The 17,606-nt window shown below is 41.8% G+C and overlaps 1 protein-coding gene across 3 annotated transcripts in view; it reads left to right on the top strand.

Annotated features, from left to right (window-relative positions):
* dennd3a (DENN/MADD domain containing 3a) overlaps window positions 1-17,606 on the top strand; it is a 150,422-nt gene that overhangs the window by 67,585 nt on the left and 65,231 nt on the right. For all 3 annotated transcript variants that reach the window (XM_078540983.1, XM_078540984.1, XM_078540982.1), the window contains 4 exons: window positions 421-576; window positions 2,342-2,438; window positions 3,895-3,998; window positions 8,772-8,953. In XM_078540983.1, coding sequence (XP_078397109.1) covers window positions 421-576; window positions 2,342-2,438; window positions 3,895-3,998; window positions 8,772-8,953 — 539 coding nt within the window. The remainder of the gene's footprint in view (window positions 1-420; window positions 577-2,341; window positions 2,439-3,894; window positions 3,999-8,771; window positions 8,954-17,606) is intronic.

Below are 17,606 nucleotides of genomic sequence, written 5' to 3'. Positions count from 1 at the left end.
GGCAGGCGGGCTGAGCCGGGAATTTTCTTAATTCCCGCTACCCACCTCAATCCAGGCCATCATCTCAAAATTAAGACTGACAATTGGTATCAGAATACACATGATGAGGATAACATTGGACAGTAAACTTATCTGTATAGAATTGTTTTAAATTAATAACTTGCATTATTTACTGTTTGACTTTGTTTTGCTTCCTGTAGGCTAATATTATTTATTTGGAGTGGGAGAGAAAGGTTGTATGCAAGACATCACAAATGTAATAATCTTAAATAATCTGCATCTTTTTGTGTATTTCACCATTGCCAAACTGAGCTTGTACCTGAAGCATCTGAAGGAGGCTGTGTTATAAAGTCGATCTTAGAAAGCTTGATTCTATTACTAAAAAAAAAATTATTAAAAACATCTTGATTTTTTTTTCAGAGTTGAAAGCCTGCAGTTGCATTATGATCTGGAACTATCCCACTTGGGCTCCTGCACAGATATTTCAGATTTACGAATACGCAGAAGGGACTGGCAGCGAAATTTAAACTCTCAGATTCAGGAAATATCTTTGGAACTGATGGTTAATATCTTCAGGTATGAACAACAATTTCAGGGGCACTTTACTTTTGGAGCTTACCATTGGGCTTTCACAACCTTTAGATAGTGTTCAAAAATTAAAAATAAATTTGAAACATCTGGCCTATAAACTATGATTCTAGTCCGTGCAGTGGGGTGAGACTTCCACCCATTTTTTTCCCCCTTGCCTTGAGTTGCAAATGATTTGAATATTAAAAGGCCATTTATGTTATTAATGGCGTTACTGAGGTGTTCATCCTATGGTCTAGTGGGATTTTGGGTCAGCACCCTGCTACTTGGTTGTGTGGTATGGGTGTATGGCTAAGGCCAGTCAACCATTTCAATGGTGGGTAAGTAAAAATGGTTGGAGATTATGCTCACATGATCTGTTGCTATTTTTGCTTCAGGTAAGCAGTATCTTGTGTGAGCTAGCCTTTATTGATGGACTCAGTCCTCAAAGGACTGGTAACTGTGTCAGTGTACTGTTGTCCTTGCCCCATACCAAAGTAGGAATTCTACAACCTTCTGAGATCTCTGTGCTCCTCCATTTCTGCTTTCTTGTGTGTCCCCTCATTTTATATTAAATTGTTATTGAATGAAGGTCTGAGGTTTGCTGCAGTAAAAAGACTGTCGTTTTCACAGCAGAGCTCGAAGATTCAGGTCCCTTCTGATTGCATGGCCTTCATTTCTTTCCCTTTCGAAATCTGATCCCAGAGATGAGAATGCATCTATGATGTCAGTGTGATGTTTCCAACGCACATGTGTATGTGGTCGTCACAAAAGGCATGCATCTGTGTCCCTGGACCTGATTTTTGCTAAATAGACAATCAAGGAAGTTCATATTTTGCCACAAATCCAGAAGGAGATTCTCTTTTTTTCTTGGTAAATTCATCCTGTGAAAAAAAAGGGATTTTATTGGTGGAAATTAGTTAAAAATTGATGTTAATAATGGCTATATGTTTTTCATAATTATCATGGCAAATTAGTTGGTTGAGAGTACTCCTCATTATTATCTGTATGGGAAACCTTTGTGATAGTGAGGTGTCACTCCACCAGATCTCTCTTTCATATAATTCACTCATCGATAAGGCAACTACTCAACTGCAGTGTTTATTCAGTACTACCAGATAGAACAACAAATTGGTAGCCCTGGTCAGCTTAGATACTCTGCCTTCTTCTTTGTTAATACAGGTTCAGATTCCTGCAATACATGTGGGATGCTGGAATGAAGATATTTTGATTATTTGTTAATGAGATCTTGGCTTCTTTAAATGGAAGCAGCTTCTTGCATACTAAGTTTACAGACATCTTCATTCCCATCCCTTGGAAATAGAAATGATAATTGTGTCTTTTGTTGTGGAGGAAAAATATGACCATCAGCTTGTGAGAGTGCCATGCTTGAGAAACCAAGATCATTTCAGTGTTGTCACAATCGCTTAAAATAAAGTGGTTGCCTCTAAACTGCTTTACTACAAAAAATTGAAAAGAACTTCCTCTGGTAAATCGACGTGGAAAAATACAAAATAATGTTGTGGCATTGTGCAGAGTAGCTCTGTTAAATTTCTGACGCTGCAGTTTTCCTCTGAAATTGCAGTGCTTATTTATCTAAGACAGAGTTAGTATTTATTTAAAAAAAACTTGTATTGGTTATTCTTTGAAATATTTTGTATCCATGGTCCATAATTTTAATTTCCATTCTGGGTACCAAAATAATGCTGATTCATTAAAATTTTAAACTGTTAAATTTTAACTGCAGAATTCAATAATGCCATTATTATCACAGGGAAGTGTCAGACCATCTTAATTATGAATATCGCGTCTTCAACAGTGAAGAGTTTTTGAAGACCAGAACCGTTTCTGATCGGCCTTTTTACAAAAAGGTAATCACTTAAACACGGTTTGTATATATGAAAATTATACTGATACCATGGATACATACAAATTTCAGCTGGAATGGAAACCCTTTGGTGCATTCTTACTGTGCTGTCTCGTGCAATGAAGTTATCTGCTCTAATCTGATTTCACAGCTGTTTCCCTGCCCCTTCTAATATATCTTGGAAGCTTTATCTAATTTCTTCTTAAATGTCGAAAGTGACTTTCTGCAATATCTGCTTGTGATAATGAATTTCATATTCTAAAAGACCTGTTGCAGAAAAGAAGTCCTTGTGAGCTTCCCCTTTATTTCTCTAGTGCTAATTTTGAATAACGAAGCTTATGCTGATTGTTGTAATTTCACTGATGTGTAGAAAAATCTTTCACTATTTTGCATTCTGAAAGTTTCCATAATTTCGAAGCTTGGATTTCTTATTTTTCCCTGTTCTTCGCTTAATTGTTGCTGTTCGTTCTAGTGAATCTACATTTCACCGTTTTAATGGCTGCAAGGTGCTTTTTATAATGTGTGCTAAAGACTGCACACAGCGTTCCAAACAGTGTTGCCTAGTGTACCTAGTGCTCAGATATTTAAAATCTATTTGCTCTTTCACACCATCAGACCAGTTTTTTTCAATATGTATTCACATTCCTAGATATTTCTGTTCCTCTACTCCTTTTTATTATACAATTTTTATTATACAATTTAGTGTATCTTAGTTTTGCTAGTTTTTTTTGTAGAATGTAGCTCCAAACAAAACATGATGAGATTTCCTGTACTATTATTCAAAGTGTTTTAAGTTGAAAATGTTCTACCTTCTACAAGAATAAATCTTTTTGATACTGTTTGAAAGAAACAAGAATATAATGGGGATATGATCGTTTTATTAAATTAATGAAGGGACATGAGTTGAACATGGACATGCTTAATGCAAATCAGGTTGTTTAGTGCAAAGAACATGGTAGAAAAGCTGAGGAACGATTGTGTTGAGGAAACAAAAAAACTTAACTTGGTATATGGAATCACTGTTTCATTTATAATTGAGAATGTAATGTTACATAGGGAATGTTCTTCTTGTGTAATGAAATTATAAAAAATGGAATCACAGTTTTACTACATATAGTTTTTAGTGAAGTTTTAGGTTTCAAAAAGTAATTGGATTTTTGTTTAACTTTCTCGGATCATAAATTTCCAATGTTTCTGTCAAGGCTTTTCTCAAATGCCCCTCTTTTCATGTCATGTGCTCCCTTCATCTTTATTTAAAGGAAAATATGGATTTGAAATGGGCATGAAGAGGTACTAAGCAATGAAAAACGATGAGACAGGGTGCTGGATAATAACTGGGCTTGTGTTTTTAAATCTGATATTTAAGACCTTCCTAGCTCTAGCTTTGTCTTAGAACTAGATATGCTGTTCGCTTATTCAAGATGTACATAGATAAGCTGTTGTATTATTACAAATTCTAGGTATTGGAGACCTATATATTCCATTCCTTCCTCAAAGATCGTTTGAGTGGAAAGATGGATGCTTTCGGCTGCATGGAATTCTGCATTTATTCTGAGAATGACAGGTAAAACTCTGAAGGGACATCATGTTTTAGAAACTGCAATTCTTCCAAAAAGATTATGTAGAAAATTGTAGGCTGTTAAAGTAAATTCTAAATTAACTGTTAAATTGAAAATAATTGAGTAATATTCTGGCGGTTCTTGTAGCAGAGTGTTGAATTCCCATCCAGAGAGCCCTGAATAGGGTTTCAATCACAGCTGTTATTTATACAGGCTCTGCAAGTTTCTGCCAGATAGTGGGATGAAGTATTTCATTTAGGTGTGAGTTATGTCATTCAGATGATCTCTCCTGTCTGATTAGTGATAGTAATGAAATTTATGCCAAGATATTGCCCTTGTGTCCAAAGAGTAGGGAGCTTAACAGTGATGAAAGCGAATGAACTTCACTCTGTAAGCTGCACAGATGTGCTATGCAATTTATTTGAGGGCAATTATGTTTTGTTTCTTCATTTTTCTATGCATCAAAATTAAGAGTTGATTGCTACAGAATTATTGCATTTCAAGTTTATGTTGCCTTCAATTCATTTTCTAAGCTATTTCCTCCGAGTTGCTGCCAATGATACAGGTGACTTTTTTCTTTTCTCCCTTCCCATGGCAATTTCTTGGCCACTGTATGGAACCTATCTATGGCATTGTTGTTAATAGGAATTTAGCTTCTCTGAAATTATGGTCGTGAAATCATTTCCTTTCCTTTGAGATAGTGCACTGTTGTTGCAACATGTCACTATTATGACAGTTAAAGACTCCTTGGAGTTTAAAATTGAATGTGCTGATTTACCAGTAGTGCATTCAGCTGCTCAGGTAAGAGTGACATTCCACAGTTATGAATAATGAACTGCATTGGTGATTCTAATAATTTTCTTTATATTGTCACAGAAACTAATTCTTGCATGGTAATTTATCATGAACTGCTTCAGAAAAAAGAATAGTTTTTTTCTCCACTGTCTTTTACTCTTTTCCGTTCCAGTAGGAGGATGGGGCTTAGGGTCCAGCTTTCTGCAACAGGATTGGTCTAAATCACTGTCTGCACCTTCAGTACCCGAATAACCTCTGACAACTTTCTCTTCCACTTCTCCTGTTCATTGCTTTCTCTACTTTTTCCAGGTTGTTATCTGGTTATGAAAAACATTCATTTTTCACACTAAACCTTTTTATAACAAAGTGATATCCATTTTATTTTGTTCAGTTTTGGGGATGAATGTAATTATACTGTTGCACAAATTGGGCATTTATTTCTTGTTCAGTTTGCTTTCAAGTCCATGTTATTGTCCATTCAGTACTCATGTAACATTTTTGTAAGTTGAAATGTTTTATCCAAGAGTGGCAATTACCTTTTTTTCTTTGAATAATGCACTTGGCATCGCATGATTTGGAATGCTAGCCCCGGTAAATTTCTAACATAATGGATATCTTCCTGCTAATGTTCTAAATTTCAATATCCCATGATATAACTGTCATATGTTAGGAACTAGAGATAGTTTAAGTAAGTTATGTGTGTATTTCTGGGTGTTAGGAATGAGTTTTATCTTTTAAGTTTAAATTCAATTTGCGTTTCTGTATTGGCATGTTAAAAAAGGGGGGAACTTGAGTTTTAGTTTCATTTTAAAAGATGCCTGCTCCTAATCAGGTTTTATGACTCTTGAAGGGAAGTTAAAACAAATACAAGGTAGAGAAAAACTGTGCTGTTGCCTAGTAACAGGAGTCCAGAGAGAGGGACCCACAGAGACAAAGAAAAACAGACACGTAGTTCCTGTTCAGCTGAAAGGAGCTGCCAGGAGAAATAGCATAGGAGAGGGACAGATAGCAAGTCCCAAACTAAAGAAGAAGCTGAAACCAGGCAGTGGAACAGGATAAAGGTTCCAAGAAGCCCACTTAGTTAAAGGAAGAACAGGAATCTGGAAAAGGTCCTGTTAAGTTAAGTCAAGAGTGAGAAGCAGAGGAAGGCTTCAAGCTTAAAGGGAGAAAGCTGCAGGACGCAGACTTAAAGCACAATAGGCTTTCAGAAACCTGAAGACCCAAGGAGATAGCCAAAGGTTGGTTACTCCTTACTATGGGCATGTGAAGCAGTGGTGTTCTGTTGGCACGGCTGAGTATCTCAGGGACAGTGCATGGAAGGCAAAGCTTGAATGCATGTGGCGATCCAGGGGAGAGGAACGTCGGAAGGAGAGATCAAAACCCTGGAGGTGGACCCTTGTGGAAGGCTTTTGGGAGAAGATTCCAAAATGGGTTCTTCGAGAGTGGAGATTGGAAACCCTTGTGTGAAAGACTGAGTTCAGTGAGACCAATTGGCTCATGGTGTGACAAGCATCTGGGGGGAGTTGATGAGATATCCATCGCATCTGTTTGGGGTGGCATCTGTCACTTGGTTTCATAGTGTGGTATGTCTGACTGTGTACTTACTGTGAACATTAGAGAATAAGATTGTTTTAGTAACTTATGTTATCCTTACAAATCTGTATATATCCGTAAAGGCATAGTTGTGGGCGAAGGAGTATCGTAATATAGTTCATATTTTCTTGTTTAATAACTGTTTATTCTTTTGTAAAAAGTTAATCAGCTGACTCCTGTGACCGCACTCTACGTTTCTAAACAAAAAATTAAAGTTAGGATCTATCAAGCCATGGGATCTGGCTTGTCCAGTGGTAACATCAGCTAGGATCGTGACACATAGAAAACTGAATAATTTAAATAGTTTAAAACACACAATCGTACGGTTCAGTACAGCAAAATCCTACATGATAAATCAAAATCTACCAATTTTTTCTTGAGTTGTGAGGGACCAATGAAATGCAGAAGGCCAGAAGAGTATAGAGTTGGCCTTCAGCAGTGACAAGAATTCTTAAATGTTAACTTATTTGTATATTATGTTTACTTTAATTTACTTCACTTTAGCAGTGCAGTACTGCTGTGAGTTGAAAGTGCTTTTTATTTGGTGCTTTATTGTGGGCTGGTTTGAGCCATGAATTGGTTACATATGTGTTGTAATTAACTGTTGTCTGCCTATTTTCTCCTTTAGCATTTAGAGTATTGTCAGTTGAGGCAGGATAAATTTGAGTTATTAGGGTGAGATTAATCTTGAGCTTAAGGTCAGTAAGAGCAAAGTGTAGTTTCAGCAAGTATGCTGTTTTAAGAGAGTACAGTCTTGAGGTTCACTTGGCCTCAAAGTAAATATTGTTTTTTTGTTCAACTCTCGCAGCACCTTGTATTTATATAGCACCTATAAGGTAATAACACACCTCTGGATGATTCACAGGAGCATTATTGAGCAATGTTTGATACCAAGCCACAGGGTGAAATATGACACCAGTCTGATTCAGGCTCAGACAATTGTTAGGAACTGGGATGGAGTCAGTGGCTAAAGAACAAAGTTTGTGGAGGGGAATAAAGATGGTGGCCTTGGCTTTCCTAATATTTCTACTCATCCACTAGTGGCCAAGAGAGGTGACGTTTAGCTAGGTGTCATCAGTATATATGCAGAAACTAATTATTTTTGGATTATATCTTGGAGGGTTAGCATGGACATGTGAAATAGGAGGAGGCTACGGATGGATCCTTGGGGACACCAGAGGTAATGGTGTGGGAACAGGAAAATAAGTTATTGCAGGTGATTGGAGTGCAAACCAAACCATTTGGACAATGATGTGGAGGTGTTGGAAGTGGATGGTGTGGTCAACTATGTCAAAGGCTGCAGACAGGCCGTGAAGGATGGGGAAGGATAGTTTGTCTTTGCCACATTCACATAGGACATCATTTGTGACTCTGAGCCATTTTAGAACTGTGGGAGGGATGGAAAACTGGTGGGATTGAAATGCGGAAGTCTGAAAAAAATGGCTCGGATTTGGTAGGCGACAGCATGTTCAAGGACTGGGAGCAATGTCATCACTGGAAGAGTAGTTTGAACATTGAAGGGTGGGGGAAGGCAGGTGATAGGTGAGGCAATCCCAGACTGTCACTAAAATAATTTACATACATCTCCTTACCAGTGCCCACTATGTACGCACTTTATCCTGCTGAAATCATAATTGATAATTTCATCACCTAGAGTTTTGAAAGATATTTGAACCTTCAACATAATCTCTATGTTCAACAGTTTAATGTTTTTGAAAAGGCTAGTTTTGACCCTTTTTTGATTCCCCATGCCATATTTCCCTTTTGATGTGCGGAGACTAAGTGGCGCACCTTAGTAACTGTTGCTTTGTTTCTGCCAGTGTCATTCTGCAAAAGTCTAGTTGCATCTTCACTAACACAGTAGATTGACTCAACCTTTTATTTTGTCTTGTCTGTGAGAAAGCATCATATTTGTCAATTGCAACAGCTAAGCATCTAAATGACTCGAATGTGGAATTGTGGGCTTGCACCCTATTCTATCACTGTGAGGCACAGCATATGGATAAGCGTGTGTGCTACAAGACTGGCCAAGATGTGAATGATGATTCTTGCTCTTATTTGATTGCTATTCCATTCTTAAATCAGTTTTTTCTGTTGCATCAAGTCACTAATCCAAATCTTTAAATCTTTTACAGGGTAGCTAAGTGTACTGGATGTTGGTGTTTTCTTTTGGTACAATTTTCAAAATTACTTCCTGGGTTCCATCGCTTCAGAATATGTCAATCTGATGCATCACCACGCCATGTATTCTGATTTGTTAAAATCTGTTGGCCTTACCTCAGAGGAAAGATAAATGATTCCACTTTTGTTATTGTATTCATTAGCATACAGGCTTGTAAATATCCTATTGTTGTAAGCATTAGTTTTATTGGTTGATGACATTCTTCTAGGATGAAGATGCTAGATAGCCCACGAAGGCCCACAATGGAAGAGATGGCTTCGAGGAAAGAACGCACTGCTGACTTCTTAATGATTAAACAACTTGCTGCAAGCATGCCAAATCTACCAGTGGATTTCCTGCATGATTTTTCGATTGACCATCCGTCTGTGAAGAAGAACAAGCTTGAAAATGGTAATAACTATTGGTTGAGATTAATTTCAAAGTTATATTATTCCTTTACCAAAGTTTGCTGTTCACCTATATAAAGACTGATTTTTTTCTTCTTTAAATAGCTTCCTGTCTTGAAGGTATAATAATTTTCATAATATTTTTAAAGTAGGTTTTTAGGGGTAAATAGTTAGGTCTATCTGTATGTGTGATTTAATTACATTTTGTAGCCAAGCAGACAGTAAGTTGAAGTTATCAAAAGAAGTAAGGTGTAGAAGTGTCTTTAATATGCTAATGAGTAAACATGGTTGGGGTCTTAGCGTGTAAGATGTAAAGGGAATTTACATTTTTAGATAGATGAAGGGGGATTTGAATTTCAAAGATGTTAATGAGAATAGTAGCAACATGAAAAGATTTATATTATGAGAAAGGTAAAAGTTCCAAAGACATATGGAAACAATGGAATTTACATATTAAAAAGGGAGAAACGTGTATAAAGGAGAATGAGGCTGTGTGTCAAGAGAAGGCATTGTAAGATCTAACAGAAGTGTGAGAAGCCTCCAGCATTTCTGCATAAACCTGCTGTCCACAGAAACCGAAGCTGGAGAAAGCCATTTTGAATTCCATTGTCAAGGATATTGTGTTAATTTGCTGGGTCTGTTTAAAATCTAAAAATCTATTTTCGGACCATTGCCTTAAAGGAGGTGTAACTGGGAGCCAGGTTAATTAGGGATTTTAGGAGTTGTTATCGTAGTAATTTGTAGATCTGTGTATGTGCTTAAAATCTTTTTTTTTATTAATAAGTATCTTAATTTAATTTAAAAAAAATCTCAAGTCTTAGTGGACTTATTAATTCTGAATTCAGGGCATGCATCTTGAAATAAATACAAATTGCAAAACCGTTGTGATAGGGCGATCAAGTTTCCCTAGTGGATTTGATCCGCCTGGCACGTATCATCTGCATTATGATATTCCCATTTATGTTCCTATAATAATTTAATCCTAATGGCTTTTCAGTTAACTCTTGGCTGTCTTTTTTATAAACTAGTACCTTGAGATTCTACTTCGTGCTTTGGATTAAGTTCCTGCCTTGACAGGCATTCAAACTTGGCTATCCTATTTGTGTCTGTTTTCATGTGGCTCCTTGGATGCCAATTTTGCAGTATTGGATCATTCTATCTTTGGCTGATACTAGCAGCTAGTCCCAAAACTCATTACCAAAATATCCTGTGTGACTCAGGTTGTCATCTACTCTCCTTGCTTGAAAGGGTGGAGGAGTAGTGAATTGTAGGTAAGTGTATTGGTTATTGCAATGCGAATTGCTGGATTGCAGCATTAATTTAGGTTACCAGTCTTAAACCAATATCTATGGTGTATGATGTAATCAGTGGAGCATAGTTTTACTGTTGATTGCCCTGAAGAGTCCCCTGCAATTTAATGCCAACGCACCTTTTCGATTGGCCTTTACTAGTTGCGGAGATAATTTAATATTAGCAGAAGGGTATTTGGCTTTTCCTCAAGATTTGGTAAATTTGTTCGAATTTATTAGTGTGCAGGACACCCATCCAGCTATCATGGATGCAAACTGCTACATTTTTTTTATTCATTCACAGTATGTGGGCATCACATGTGGTTAGGTCAGTATTTATTTCCCATCCCTAATTGCCCTTGAGAAGGTGGTGGTGAGCCGCCGTCTTGAACCGCTGCAGTCCATGTGGTGCGGGTACAGCGCAGTGCTGTTAGGGAGTTCCAGGTTTTGACCCAGCAGCAGTCAAGGAACGATGATATAGCTCCAAGTCAGGGTGTTGAGTGGCTTGGAAGGAAGTTGCAGGTGGTGGTGTTCCCATGCATGTGTTGGGCTTGCCCTTCTAAATGGTAGCAATCGTGGGTTTAGAAGGTGCTGTTTAAAGAGTCTTGGTGAGTCGCTTTAGTGAATCTTGTAGATGGTACACACTGCTGCCACTGTGCGTAGGTGGTGGAGGGACTGAATGTCGAAGGTGGTGAATGGACTGCCAATCAAGCGGGCTGCTTTGTCCTGGATAGTTTTGAGGCTCTTGAGTGTTGTTGGAGCTGCACTGAACCAGGCAAGTGGAGAGTATTTCATTACACTTTTAACCAGTGCCTTGTAGATGGTGGACAGGAGTAAAGAGATGAGTTTCCTGCTGCAGAATTCCTCACCTCTGACCTGCTCTTGTAGCCATAGTATTTATATGGTTGGTCCAGTTCAGTTTCTGGTCAATGGTGACCTCCAGGATGTTGATAGTGTGGCTTCAGCGATGCTACTGCCACTGAATGTCAAGGGGAGATGATTAGATTCTCTCTTGTTGGAGTTGATAATTGCCTGACACTTGTGTGACACAAATGTTATTTTCCAGCTATCAACCCAAGCCTGAATGTTGTCCAGGTTTTGCTGCATATGAACACAGACTGCTTCAGTATCTGAGGAGTTGTAAATAGTGCTGAACGTTGTGCAATTATCAGCGAATATCTCCACTTCTGATTTTATGATGAAGGGAAGGTCATTGGTGGCGTCACGAAAACATACTTTATATCAGATAATGATTTTTGAATCCGTTGGCTGGAATCCCCTAATTGAATATTAGTTTTTTAAAAAAAGACTAAAAACCACATTCCAGTGATTGAGCTTGCCGCGAAAGATGGCTACACAACCGCTGCCCGTGATCGGCTCTGCAGTGCGATTTTACACGGGCCAATTAAGGCCCGCCCAATGTAAGATGCGACAGCGGCAACAGCAAGAAGGGGCGGGCGGGGGTGGGAGCTCAATGTCCGCTGGGTCCAATGGCGACCCGGCCGCCAATTCAAAAGCAGCAGCCACGCGAAGGCTGCCAGTTAAGCACACGCACCTCGTCATGGAGCCTGTTACTGGTGAACACGGCAGGTGGTAGGGCAGGCCAGCGGGGCAGTCAGCCCTGCGTTTTTCTGATGAGTGTCTCGCTGCCCTCCTGGAGACGGCAGCATGGAGAGAGACCCTCCTCCCCAGGGATGGGAGGAGGAGGCCTCCCCACCTCACCAAAAGTGCCTGGGCGGAGATGGCAGGCATCCAGGGTGGTGAGGTGCACATGAATGCAGTGCTGTAAACGGTTCAATGATCTCCTGTGATCGGGAAGGGTGAGTACTGTGTTGGCATGGGTCACTTGGCACAGCAGTTAGGAGCTGCCCCCACCCCCCCCAACCTCGACCTCAGAGGTCTTAGAGTGTGAGCGGCAAATGTCAAGAAGGGAGCTTCTGGGCAAGGGGGTGAGCCCTGGCTGCTTGGAATGAGTGTCTTGTGGCTCCAGGATCACGAATCGGCTGAGCCCTGCGAGGCATTCCTCAGGTGGGGTTGGCCAGCCTGCAATGGCAACGCAGGTACAAGGTGGACTAATCAATGCACCTCTGTTCTTTCAGGAGAAGACATTCCATAACAATGCCAAGAGGTTGCGGACTGGTGGAGGACTGCCCCACCTCCTCATCCTAACTCAATTTGAGCAGGAAGCCCTAGAGCTGGAGAGGCGCCATGCTCCTAGGTCACCCGGCCATGGTGAGGTTGGGGTGCTGCAGGGAGGTAAGAGTGCAGTGCACTGAGGTCAGAATGTCTGTAATAGCAACCATTCCAATGTAGTCTCTTTATTGATGTGAGCTTCGAACATGAAATCCCCATTGATAATGGAAAGATGAGGGCACCCTGATCCGGGTGCCAGGCATGCACAGTAACGGTACAATGACTTCAACTAATGTCATGTCCTTGTTCTTCCTTTCAGGCTCACCAGCAGCCCACTGGGGTGAAGAGCCTGAAGGCCCACCACTGACCCTAGAGGACAGCAACCATGGAGACACAGGTGTGTCACACCCTCTTAGCCAAGCAGGCACCAGTGCAGATACCAGCACCTTGATCGGCGGCTAGTATTTCGGAGCACATTGGCGAGGGCACTTCACACTTGCTTGAGGTGCAGGCAGAGGCAGAGAGTGCCCAGGGCGCCGGCAATCAGAGGACTGCTGGGGACCAGGAACATGCTCAGTTGGTGGCTGATGATGTGCCTCTGGAGTCAGCCCTTGATGCTGCAAGTCCAGGGTATGCGGAAGGATCTGGCAGAGATACATGAGGGAATGCGTGCCATGGTCTCTGTTGTGGAGGAGTCCTTGCAGAGCATGAGCAATGCAATGACCCTCATGGCCGAGTGCACTGCCTCCTCCATGGAGAGAGTGGCGACTCTCATGAAGAGGCTCCTCCAGGAGCTGAATCGGGGGTTCCTGGGGATGTGCTTGGACCTGCAAGCCCTCACACCGGCAGTGACCTCAGGTGGTCGCTGTCAGTGTGGGAGATGGATTGGGCACCCAGTATCTTAGCCAGGTGCCCATCCATCAATGATGAGCAGGGAGGTCCAAAGCGATCTCACGTTGGCGCACGAGCTGCTTGTCTCTGCAGGCTCCTCTCGGGGTGCTCAGGATGATGGCAGCAGCCCCTCTGCCAGTGACCGTGGCATCCGATGAGGCTCCGGAGACTGGGGAGATAGATGCCAGCTGTGGCACTGGCCGCTCCCTCCCAGGCGGGGCCGGCAAAGGCTCCACGGGCCAGAGGACGCCCGCCAAGGTCATCAAGGCCAACAGGACAGCAGAGTGAGAAGGCTGTCTCAAATGCCAGTGCAAGCGAGGGGGGAGCACCTAGACATGGCACCTGCAAGCGAAAACTTAAAGCACCTTAAGCACGGGCTTTTCATTGGTGATATTTTTTGCTCCCACTTTTACGTTAAATGTTATTTGGTGTGATGGACAACACCTGTCAATTTCATTTGTATTATGTATGCCAGGCATCATTTCATTAAATGTGCTTCTGTTCAACAAGCCTCTGGGTGCTTCATTAGTTCTGCAGGTGTAGGGTAACCCATGATGTTATGAGTGACTTGTTTGTCATTGAACTTTATTGAAATGGCACATAGTGTATGTTGTTCACCAAAGCAAATGTGCCTGTCAAGAATTGAGTATAGAGTCTGTAGCCCTGGCATGTGGCGGTGGTGGTTCTTATTTGGTAGGCTAGCTGAAAGAGCGTTGGATCAAAGCGTCCTGGGTGTCCCTGCCTCCCTGGAGGTTGCCCAGATCAGCGTCAATCCCCTCAGCATTCTCCTGACTGTGCTCATCCCCGGACTCATGACTGGACCCATCGTCTGTTGCCAGAGCAGGTGTGTCAACGTCTATTTCCTCCACTGCATGCCCCCTTTCCAGTGCCAGATTGTGGGGCGCGCAGCATGCAACCACTATCAATGACACATGATCTGGGGGGTGTTGCAGTGCGCCCCCTGAATGGTCCAGGCATCGGAAGCAAATCTTGAGAAGACCTATGACTCTCTCTACAGCCGCCCTTATGGAGACATGGCTCCTTTTGTACCGCTGCTTGGCTTCTGTTCTTGGATGGCGGAGAGACGTCATGAGCCACTTTTTGAGGAGATAGTCCTTATTCCCCAGCAGCCATCCATCCAGCCAGGCTGGAGCACTGAAGAGCCTCGGCACCTGGGAGTGTCTCAAGATGTAAGTGTAATGGGAGCTGCCTGGGTACCTTGCACAGACATGCAGAATCTGCACCCCATGGTCACACACTATCTGCTCGTTCATGGAGTGGAATCCCATCCTGTTGACGAAGGCACCCGGCTCGCCCACTGGCGCCTTGATGGCCACATGTATGCAGTCGATTGCACCCTGGATGCGGGGGAACCCAGCAATTGCTGCAAAGCCTTTGGCTCGCTCTGCCTGGCTGGCCTCGTCCGTGCGGTAGTGAATGATAGTCAATGCATGCCAGAACAGAGCATCTGTCAGCAGCTTGACACAACTGTAGACAGCTGATTGGGAGACTCCACAAAGATCACCCACCCCAACCCCTGGAAAGAGCTGGAGGCATAGAAGTTGAGGGTTACTGTGACCTTTAGCGCTGCTTTCATGGGGTGTCCACCCACACAGTTGGAGCTGATCTCAGGGCCGATCATCTGACAGATGGAGGTCACTGACTCCCTTGAGAGGCGGAGCCTCCTTCGGCCTTGCACCACAGACTTATTGAGAGAGCTGCATTGCCACCTGTAAAACCTGGCAGCAGGATGGTGGCGTCTGCTGTGGCCCTTTCCGCCTTGGACTTCCTGTTGGCCCTGTGCCCCTTGTGCTTGTGCTCGTGCTCATGCTCCCACAGGTTGCTCCCCTGGAGGCTGATAAGGGACACCTGGCCTCCTCCCCTTTCTGGCCCTCTCTTCATCCTCATAGGAGGGGCCTCCAGCAGAGACCACAATCCCCACTCCCAGGGTAAGGGAAGGCTGTCTGATACCTGGAAGGACCCAAGTGGTATGACTCCGAAGTCCTGAACTGAAGCCTCTTCTTTCTGTCAAAGCAGCTCTGAAGCAAAATGAAGATGTCCTGTTCACACAAGCAAGCAGCAGCAACTTATAAGCCAAAGTACAAACAAGTCGCATTAGCAAGCCCACTCACCCCTCTTATCCTGCCCATGGATGAAGTTTTTAAAAATGTGGTCTACCCGCCTGCCCATTGCGCCTGTGCGACGCCCTGAAAATCGCACGGGCTACATAAACTACAAGACAGTTGGTGTCTCAAGGGCCTTAACTGGCCCATCAATTAATGGCGGGCGCGCCTCCGACTTCATCACATGCCCACCTAGCGAAATATCGCAAGGGTGCGCGGTGATGTCGGGACACACGCCCGACATCATCGTGCGTCATGTTATGCTCAGGCATGTTGGGCGCACGCCCAACGTAAAACTCTGCACATAGATTAGGAGTAATCCTTGTATGGCAGATAAACATCAACACACTGAGGGAGATGAATACTCTCTTTTTCCGTGTTGCAATTTCTATATAATTTCACTATAATTTCAACTGCATATTAGTATAGAAGTGATGGACAATTGCACCCAAAGATTTAACTTACAAGGGAGCGATATGATTCAAATATTGTATGCGTAACTAATTCTAATTTAAACTAAATTAGCTTCTTAATTGAATGCTTTTTCACACCCCTATAAGACTAAAATTTTGTCACTCATGATTAGATTAACATTTCTTGAATAGATCATATGGAAGAGATAACGAATAAAACTGTTTCCTGGATTAGGGTGGTTTTTTGCGCAACAATGGTGCTTCTACATTCAATCTCCAACAGTAGATATAGATTAGTTTTGATATTGTTTCGTGAATATGAAGCAGTGAAATTGACTGTTGTCTTCAATTCTTTTTGTGGTCAATGAGGTGAGTGGTATCAATAATACAGATAAACAGACAATGCTAGAAATACTCAGCAGGCTAGGCAGCAACTCTGGAGAGAGAAACAGATGAAATGTTAAGGTCAGTGACCTTTCGTTAAAAGAAATTCAGACACCCAGACATCATGGTATCTCCCAGATACAAACATAGGAACATACAAATTAGGGGCAGGACTCGGCCATTCAACCTCTTGAGCCTGCTTCGCCATTCAATAAAATAATGGCTGATCTGACTATGGCCTTGAAAGGAAGATATAATAATTCTCAGAATGCTATTGTAATTTATTGTAGAATAGTGGTGTGTGTGTGTGTGAGTGAGAGACTTAATTGGATTCAAGGCTTTGATGTAAACATGGGGGAAGTTTAGAATGTAAGGTGTAAAAGGTTATTTGCATTTTTAAATATACGAGACCAGATTGTTTTCAAAGGAGGGGTGAAATGTGACACCTAGCCAGGTGAAGTTTAGAAACAAGTGTGTTTATTTTTCCCAAAGATTACTGGTAAAACTTAGTGCTATGAGAGGTTTTTATTATCAGGAAGGTAAAGTCCAAAGACACGGTGAAATGTTGGGTATTTGCATTCAAAAGGGAAAACATATATAAAGGAGTGAAGGCTGTGTGAAAGGGTAGGCAATCTAAGATTCAACAAGTGTGAAACGCCTTCAGCCTGTATGTATCAAACTGCTGTCTCCAGGTACTGAAGCTAAGAGAACTCACTTTGAATTCGACTGTTCAGGGTATCGTTTACATTGCCTGGGCCTTTTAAAATCTGTGTGTTTTACTATTGCCTTAATGGTGTAACTGGGAGTCAAATTAACTAGGGATTTAAAAGTTATTGTAGCAGTAATTTGTAGACATATGTATGTGCTTACAAGCTTTTCCTTTATTAATAAATGTTTAATTTAGTTTTATAAAAACATCTTGAGACTTGGTCTTATTATTACTGAATTCAAAGCCTGTATCTCAAAACATACAAATTGAAAATTAGTTGTGACAGTTGTTTCAAGTTGTTTCTGGGATTTGAACAGCTCAGCATTTCCCACCTGCTGTGTCATAACAGGCCTCAACTCTACAGGCCTACCCCCTGACAACCTTCGATTCCCTTGTCAGTCATGAATCTATCAACCTCCCGCCTTAAAAATATACATTGACCCTGCCTCCACCTCTCTCTGAGGAAGAGAGCTCCAAAGATTCACAACCTTCTGAGAGAAAAAAATACTTCTCTAAAATGGGAGACCTCTTTAATTTTATACTGTGTTTCCTAGTTCTAGTCTCCCCACGAGAGGAAACTTCCAACATCCAAGAGGTACTTCCAGCATCTACCCTATCAAGTCCCGAAGGTCAGATGCAACAGGCAAATACAGAATAAAGTTCCCTCTACTCTGCAACATATGCCTCAGCCCCAACCTTGCAGTATTCCAACTGC

This window comes from Cetorhinus maximus, chromosome 4, assembly GCF_964194155.1.
Source record: "Cetorhinus maximus chromosome 4, sCetMax3.hap1.1, whole genome shotgun sequence".
Lineage (NCBI taxonomy): Eukaryota > Metazoa > Chordata > Chondrichthyes > Lamniformes > Cetorhinidae > Cetorhinus > Cetorhinus maximus.
The sequence above is the reverse complement of the archived record's forward strand: the minus strand, read 5'-3'. Positions and strand labels throughout refer to the sequence as shown.